The sequence below is a fragment of the Drosophila suzukii genome, unplaced genomic scaffold (genome assembly GCF_043229965.1).
Source record: "Drosophila suzukii unplaced genomic scaffold, CBGP_Dsuzu_IsoJpt1.0 scf_19, whole genome shotgun sequence".
Lineage (NCBI taxonomy): Eukaryota > Metazoa > Arthropoda > Insecta > Diptera > Drosophilidae > Drosophila > Drosophila suzukii.
In genome coordinates this window covers 320,641-329,291 of record NW_027255906.1, presented here as the reverse complement: position 1 = coordinate 329,291, position 8,651 = coordinate 320,641, and the positions used below count along the sequence as shown (strand labels likewise).

Below are 8,651 nucleotides of genomic sequence, written 5' to 3'. Positions count from 1 at the left end.
TACTGGCCTGCCCAAATTTTGAATACAAGTTCCAGCTTCAGACGGATGCAAGTGATGCAGGACTTGGAGCAGTCCTCACTCAGAGCATCGATGGAGAGAAGGTCATCGCCTACGTAAGTCGACGCCTCGAGCGAGCCGAGGAAAACTACTCCACTACCGAAAAGGAGTGCCTCGCCATAGTTTGGGCCACGCGGAAGCTACGCTGCTACTTGGAGGGCTACCAGTTTGACGTGATTACGGATCACCTCGCTCTCAAGTGGTTGAACTCGATTGACAACCCCACGGGCCGCATAGCCCGGTGGGCTCTGGAGCTGCAACAATACCAGTTTACTGTCCTCTATCGGAAGGGCAAATACAACGTTGTCGCCGACGCCCTCTCCCGACAACCCCTAGGGATGCTTCAGCTGCTCGCGGAACACGGAACTCAGTGCAAATGGATCTGGAGGATGCAAGAAGAAGTCCAGAGGCGCCCCGAAAAGTTTCCGGATTACACTCTGGATCACGGACAGCTGTATCGACACATCGGACACACCTCAGACGTGGGAAACAGCAACCCATGGAAGCTTTGCGTGCCTCGGGAGCAGAGACAACGAGTGCTGGAGGAATGCCACGACCACCCTTCTGCTGGTCACCTGGGCATCCGGAAGACTCGCAGACGGATTGCCCAACGATATTTCTGGTCGGGATTACATCGAGACGTTGTGCGGTACGTCACCAGCTGCTTGGTTTGCCAACAATACAAGGTGAGTCAACGCAAAACGGCGGGCAAAATGCTCACCCGCCATCCCACGGAGCCATTCGCGCTCGTCGGAGCCGACTTCGTTGGACCTCTCCCTCGGACCCGACGAGGGAATACCATGCTGCTCGTATTTATAGATGTCTTTTCCAAATGGGTCGAGATCATCCCCCTAAAGAAGGCCACAGCCGCCCAACTGGAGTTTGGATTTCGGGAAAGGATAATATCCCGCTTTGGAGCACCCAGGACTTTGATTTGCGACAACGGCACGCAGTTCACCAGTCGCGGTTTCAAGACATTCTGTCGCACTAACGGCTGGCCAGGACCCAGGAGTCGGAGGAAACGCTCCCCAGGGTTTCGTTGACCCGCCACCGCCGGCCATACCAGAGGCATCGCCCGGATCACCACCAGAGCGGCCCCCGACGGGCCAGAACGCCGCGACGGACGTCACCCCCAGGAGGTGGAAGCCACAATACCAGTCCGCTACCACGAACGCCCGGACGTTTGCAAAGCTCCCCACGCACCCCGGAAGGGATGTTTCGACCGCACAGCCAGCGATCGCCGCACCCAATATCGCCATGCCTAGGCACCTCTGCGCGCGCCGTACCGCAAACTCCCGGCCGCACGATCGCACCAAGCGAGCTGGGCTGGGAACCGGACCTGAAATTGTTCCTCAGCAGGGAAGAGGAGAATGAGGTCCTGCGAGCCCTCCGGGAGTGTCCGGACGCTGGACAAGTTATGGAGGAGGCCCAGTGGGTCGTCGCCCCAGTCGGCTGTAGGGTAGACACCCACAAGCGACGACTGCCTACAGCCCTAGTCGCATCCATCCAGGAGCAGGATTGACGGAGGGTGCGCTACCTGGGCCAGATCGAGGGTCATCGGTTCCGAGTCACCATCACCGCCGGGCGGGAGGTGATCGTTTCCCTCCGCCATAATCACGCCGAAGAAAGGGGGGGGGGTGTGAGGATGCGTGAAACACACCCTCCACATTTCGCCACTTCTATTTGTTTGTGCCTAACCGAAGTAGACACTTCCGGGTCACACCGCGGGACAAGGGGGGTAATGAGCACTTGTCGCTGGCACGGGGACGCTTTGATGGCAGGACGATCGCGTCGCGGCAATGGTAACGATGGTTACTGTAATGCCGGACCACAGGCGATGCTGGAGCTGCGCTGAGGGTGAGCTAACGTGGTTAGCTACTAGTTGAGATAGTGTATTACGAGCCCTATTCCCAGATGTAGGAAGTAGAACCGCGGAGTTAAGAGGTGTGTTGATAACTGATTTATTCTTCATTTGGTACATGTTTATATACTACTTGGAACACGGAAGTTTAGTGTAATGATTAGTGAATGAGCTATATTCTAAAGTAGGTAGGTAGGTCAGGGAGTTTTGATTATGGTAGCAGTTTGTGTAGTTGGCTCGGCAGACAGTGCAAAATGTGCTGACTGCATTGGCCGGTCAGTGTGCCGTTTAGTCGGTGAGACGGTGAGTTAGTGAGACATATAATATGCTGATCAGCCATTCTCATATGCAGTGGGTGCTACTGAGCGTCGGTACTGTTCCCAACTTGGCTACTGCTTGATTTGTTGGGTGTGGTCATGTTGAGTACCTTTGGGTACGAACATTCTCCCCCCCATTGAGGGGTACCCTCAATTAAGTCGTGATGTTGGTCAGCCCTTGACCGAATTGTATAGGAAGCACCTAACAAATCATTGACCAAGGTGGATCTTTCCTTCAACTGCGGTTTGTGATTCAGGTCCTTCACATCTTCTTGATGCTGCTTAACACTCCCCTTTGCGATAAAATTGACATTACCGTGGGGACTGAAATTGTGCCCTCGTAGAACTTGATCATTTGGCACGTCTATGGTATGTGGACGTTCTGCAACAAAACTAAGATCTTTCTTGGTTAAGTTTAGAAATGGTGAACCAAAGACAGCCTTCTTGTAGGTTTTGAATTGATGAGAAGTCTGTTCTATATTCATCGGATTTTTATCTTTCGTTGGTTCATAAGCAACGTTCGGTCCTGCAACATCACCTCTGCCTTCTACCAGAATAGGGTTGATTTCCGTATCAGATGAGGTTTCTTTATTGAGATAACCTGTGATTACATAACCAAGCCTAGTGCCTTGTGCCAAAGGTTTATTAGGTCCTAGTTCAAGAAGTTCACCGGTTATTACACGAGAATACACCTCAGCCCCTAAGGTTAGGTCAATGGGTCCAGGTTGCCGAAAGTCAGGATCTGCTAACGGCAGTCTCTCGGGAATATTAAGATCGGTTGTAATCGGTACTGACGGTTGGTCTGTAATGACTGTGGGCATAATAAATACCTCTAGTAGTTTTTCAAACCCTGATGCACATGATGAGAGCTTTAGTGTTGATCTAATTGCTGTTGATATCTTTCCTCCGATTCCAGATATTTCAATCGGTGACCTTTCCTTAAGAGATAGCAGATCTGCCATTCTCCTTGAGATAAGATTCACCTGTGATCCACCATCTATTACAGCGCGACATGTTTGTAATTGACCGTTTGGCCCTTGTAATGAGACCTTGGCGGTCGCGAGCATAGTATATCCTCCTACGTGGTCGTAGCCTGCAATGGTTACTGCGCCGGCCACTGGGTTGCTAGTCGGTCCTTGGTGTAACAGTGAATGATGCCGTTGCTGGCAGACTCGACAAGTGGTCGGTGATCCACAGTTTTCAACCTTATGAGCTGTAGACAAACAATTTGTGCATGCTCCTACTTGAACAATGGCTTGACGCCGTGCTAGGGGGTCCGTTTGCTGGATACGGCTACATGCTCTAAGATTATGTTGTCCTAGGTGACAAATCTTACAGCTCTCTTCGTTGGGAACTGACTGATGGCGGAGTGTTGCTGTAGGTTGAGCGCTTATCGTCTCCAGCATGCAAGCGCGCCGCTCAATAAACGTCAGTACACTCCATAACGTTGGAATTTCCGTTGGTGCATCCGCTGAATTTTCTGGAGCAGCTAGAGACTGGTGGTCTAGTTTTCTTCTGATAAGAAAACACAGGATTGGATCCCAGGATTTTGTGCTGATATCGAGGTTTTTAAGAGTACTCATTGAGTTTTTTATAGTGTCATGTAAGGCCCTTAGTTGGCGCGAGGAGCCGTCTATAGGCCTATGGTCAATAATTTTTGCTATGGCGGCGAATACTAGTATTTTGCCGTTCTGGTACCTGGCCTTCAACCGCAACCAGGTGTCGTCATAGCCACCCTGTGAGAAGGCCGTGTCTGTCAAGACGTTCCTCGCTTCACCACGAAGCGAACTCTGTAGAATATGTAGCTTTTGACTGGCCGAATATGGTTTGTTATGTACCAATTCCACAAAGAGATCATGGAACCGTGGCCAGTCTAGATACTGGCCGTTGAACTCCGGAATGCTAATTGGCGGAAGTGCCAAGTTTAGGCTCATTGGCGCGTCGTTTTCTCGTAGCAGGTTCATTTCGTATTCCTCGTATAATGTGTGGAATCGGGCTAGCTCTGCTTCTGCCAGGGCTGCGGCCCCAGGTGTGCTGTCCAATTCGTCGTGGGCTTGCCTCAGTAACGCCCAATGGAGATCCAGGTGCCTTTGTAGGGCTGGGGTGACGGTTGGGGCGTTCGAGGCTAATGTTAATGATGACTCCAATTCGTTGCATCTTCTCTGCAACTGTCGGATCACCGTGTCAATTGCGGAATTTCCTTTGACTTGATCTCTTGTTGTGACCTTGATGTTGGTCGAAATTCGTCTGGGGGCCTTCGGAAGCCCGCTTCCAGTCGGCATGTTGTCCAGAAAGATATTCTGATATTTTTCGACCAGCTCTTTAAGTGCTACTAATCGTGAAGAGTACTCACTTCCAGTGGGTAATGCCGCTTGCTGGACTTCTTCATCTAGGTCGCAAAACTGCTGCCAGAGATCGTTTAACTGATTTAGCTTACCGGAATAATAGCCGTCTCGGTGGCGTCGGTCGGCAGAATCCTTGCCATAATTCTTAATGACCTGTTGGATTTTCCCTTGCAGCTCGTTTTGGGTGTCTAGTAATCGATTGTGTAAATCGATTCTTGTGTGACTTGTTTCCTCAATGAATGAAGTAGACATATTGTGTGTCTTGGAAACAAGTATCTTGTGAAGCTGGATGAAGCTGAGTATCCTGTGAAGCTGGATGAAGCTGAGTATCCTGTGAAGCTGGATGCAGCTGAGTATCCTGTGAAGCTGGATGAAGCTGAGTATCCTGTGAAGCTGGATGAAGCTGAGTATCCTGTGAAGCTGGATGAAGCTGAAGTTCCTGTGACGCTGGAAGACGAAGCGTATCCTGTGAAGCTGAAGTTCCTGTGACGCTGGAAGAAGAAGCGAGTCCTGTGAAGCTGGATGAAGCTGAAATTCCTGTGACGCTGGAAGAAGAAGCGAATCCTGTGAAGCTGGATTAAGCTGAAGTTCCTGTGACGCTGGAAGACGAAGCGTATCCTGTGAAGCTGGATTAAGCTGAAGTTCCTGTGACGCTGGAAGAAGAAGCGTATCCTGTGAAGCTGGATAAAGCTGTGAGTCCTTTAGTGGGAAGGGGGTTGCTTGAGTGTGATCCTTTGTTGTTAAAGGATCACGTCGGGGTCACCAATGTTTGTGCCTAACCGAAGTAGACACTTCCGGGTCACACCGCGGGACAAGGGGGGTAATGAGCACTTGTCGCTGGCACGGGGACGCTTTGATGGCAGGACGATCGCGTCGCGGCAATGGTAACGATGGTTACTGTAATGCCGGACCACAGGCGATGCTGGAGCTGCGCTGAGGGTGAGCTAACGTGGTTAGCTACTAGTTGAGATAGTGTATTACGAGCCCTATTCCCAGATGTAGGAAGTAGAACCGCGGAGTTAAGAGGTGTGTTGATAACTGATTTACTCTTCATTTGGTACATGTTTATATACTACTTGGAACACGGAAGTTTAGTGTAATGATTAGTGAATGAGCTATATTCTAAAGTAGGTAGGTAGGTCAGGGAGTTTTGATTATGGTAGCAGTTTGTGTAGTTGGCTCGGCAGACACTGCAAAATGTGCTGACTGCATTGGCCGGTCAGTGTGCCGTTTAGTCGGTGAGACGGTGAGTTAGTGAGACATATAATATGCTGATCAGCCATTCTCATATGCAGTGGGTGCTACTGAGCGTCGGTACTGTTCCCAACTTGGATACTGCTTGATTTGTTGGGTGTGGTCATGTTGAGTACCTTTGGGTACGAACACTATTCTTTCCGCCACGAAGGCATACAATTGGAGATTACGCCACGAAGGCCATTTATTTATAAGTTATAATATATAATATAATTATAATATAAGTCGTTTCGCCACGAAGGCAATTTATTTAAATTCAAACTAGAAGCTAAGCTTATCCGATTTAAATATTGCGCGCACCAGGGCTGGAAAAACCACCCAGTGTTGGTCAACCGAGGGCCAACAGCTGATAGTGCCGATAGCGATAGGCGGGAGGTTCGATAAGAAACTGTGTTGGGAAACGAAGAAACCCGGCAAGCCGGGCTTACATGCGGCTGCAAGGGCGGAAGCTCGCTCTCATTCTCAAATGGCAGCCAAGGCGATCAGACCTAGGAGCGGACTTCAACCCGGAGTGGTACAGCGGCACGAGCGTCGGCACGCCGGATCCAAGGAGTAAGTGGGACAGACAATAGCGATCAGACTGAGTGCGAGTAGGGGTAGTAGTAGTAGTACTAGCGAATAATAAAGACAAGAGAGAATGAGGAAGTATGTGTCCGTGTGAATTTGTGCATTTTTCGGGAACCCACGTGCAGTGATTTGTGCTGGTCGGGAATCGTGTTGCGCCAGAGAAGCTTACTCAGTGCAAACGACCACCCGATCGCCCACAAGGAGCATAGGAAAGGATCGCCTCTGGCCACCCTCTCCTGGGAACTCGCCCCAAATACGGTTTAAGTAGTCGCGAGCCACGTGCAGTGATCTGTGCCGGTCGGGAATCGTGTTGCGCCAGAGAAGCTTACTCAGTGCAAACGACCACCCAATCGCCCACAAGGAGCATAGGAAAGGATCGCCTCTGGCCACCCTCTCCTGGGAACCCCGCCCCAAACACGGTTTAGGTAGTCGCGAGCCACGTGCAGTGATCTGTGCCGGTCGGGAATCGTGTTGCGCCAGAGAAGCTTACTCAGTGCAAACGACCACTCGATCGACCACAGGGAGCACAGGGAAGGGTCGCCTCCGGCCATCCTCCCCTCGGATCCCTACCCCCTACCCCAGTAGCTTGTGAGTCGCACATCCAGGGGGAACGGCCACGCCGTCCAGTTTTGTTGGTATTTTCTCAGGGATCGGCTACGCCGCTCGTTTCGTTAGTATTTTCGCCGGGAGCAGCCCCGCCCTCCACTATACCTTTCGGGTGCCGTGTTGCGCTAGAGCTGCTTACTCGGTGCAACGCGGATACTCTGGCCTCCTTTCCCCACAAATTCCCGCGGCAACTCCCCGTCCAGTTTCGTCCCAATACTTTTCTACAAATTTAACTGTAGAGGACCCTGGCCGGACTGAGTTTTATCCCAGCCCATGAAAAAGGTCCTTACAGTTTGGCGCCCGAACAGGGACGAATAAGGACGACTAGATATCCTTTAGGAGAGTTGCGTTTTTACCACCAACCGCAAGGCCTAAAGACCCATGTCCAGTAGATGAGATTTAGGGAAAGATATGATACCACAGGAATAGTTAGAGTAGGGGATCCCGTAACGCTGCGCCCGCCAACGCCAACCCACTGCCGGAGCGCCACATAGCCACGTGGCCTCCCACGAAGCCGTCAAGCGCATACCGCGCCCCGAGCAGCGCCCACAGAGCGGCCCAGTAGCGCCCAGCGAGCGGCGTCAGTGCACCACCAGCGGCACCCACCCACGTGCCCACCAGGAGCACGCACAGCGCGACCACCGCGCCCTCAGCAGCGTCACCCGCGCCGCCAGCCGCGTTATCAGCAGCGCAGACCCAGCAGCGTCCCGCGCCGTGCAGTGCCACCCACGTGGCCATCAGGTGCCCACAGAGCGCCACCAGCAGCGCCAACAGCAGCGCCAACCGCGCCGGACACGTGGTCACCAGCCACACAACGAGCGTCACCAGGAGCTCGCAACGAGCGCCCATCGGGCGGCGTCATTTGCACCACCAGCAGCACCCACCGAGCGCCACCAGCAGAGACCTCAGCGGCATCCGCGCCCAACGCACAGCCCTACGAGCGGCTACCACCGAGCGCCATCAAGCAGGGCAACAGCAGTGCCAACCGAGCGCTCACCACACCGATCAGCGCTGCCGCGCGCCGCCGCTCACCAGCCGCGCTCACCGAGCGCCATCCGGAGCGCCAGCCTCAGCAGCGCCCACCGAGCGGCTTCCGCGCCCTCAGTAGTGTTCAGCGCCCATCAGCAGCGCCCATCGAGCGGCGTTAGTGCCCAACAGGCGCCCTCAGCAGCGCCAACCGAGCGCCAATCACCGCGCCCACAGCAGCGCCGCCGCTCACCAGCCGCACTCACCGAGCGCCAACGGGAGCGCCAGCCGCAACCACATCGGTCAGCCACTGCCTCACGTAAGCAGCACCTGTCGTGCGCCCGCCGCATCACGCCCCTGGTAGCGCCCAGCGCCCAGTCACGCCACTAGGAGCGCTCACCGAGTGATCCCCAGCAGAGCCATCGGCAGCGCCACCGCGCGTATGCCCAGTGACTCGGGAAAGAAAACGTCAGAGGACGCAGAATCAAAGCCAGATCCGGCAGCTGCCGGACTGGAAGAGGACAGGTTTTTCACCGCATCCGGGGGTGATTCCACGACCGCAAACATGGGGGTCAGATGGATCGCCTACCGCCGGAAGGACGAGCTGCAGGCTCTACTAAAAGAGTTTGGACTTGACCCGAACGGCCAAGTGGCATCCTTCATCGGAGGAGGAGACCA

At 53.4% G+C, this 8,651-nt stretch overlaps 1 protein-coding gene across 1 annotated transcript; it reads left to right on the top strand.

Annotated features, from left to right (window-relative positions):
* Positions 1-1,270: 1,270 nt before the first annotated feature.
* Positions 1,271-8,363, top strand: LOC139354737 (serine/arginine repetitive matrix protein 1-like). Its single transcript, XM_070998972.1, has 2 exons — positions 1,271-1,488; positions 7,502-8,363. The coding sequence occupies exons 1-2, from the start codon at positions 1,271-1,273 to the stop codon at positions 8,361-8,363; spliced, it is 1,080 nt and encodes a 359-aa protein (XP_070855073.1).
* The last annotated feature ends 288 nt before the right edge of the window (positions 8,364-8,651 follow it).

Excerpts from the sequence above, each read along its gene's own strand:
- LOC139354737 (XM_070998972.1), top strand. The coding sequence starts at position 1,271 with ATGTTTCGACCGCACAGCCAGCGATCGCCGCACCCAATATCGCCATGC. Across the intron at positions 1,489-7,501 it reads CAAGTTATGGAGGAGGCCCA|CCACGTGGCCTCCCACGAAG; the intron begins GTGGGTCGTCGC and ends AGCGCCACATAG.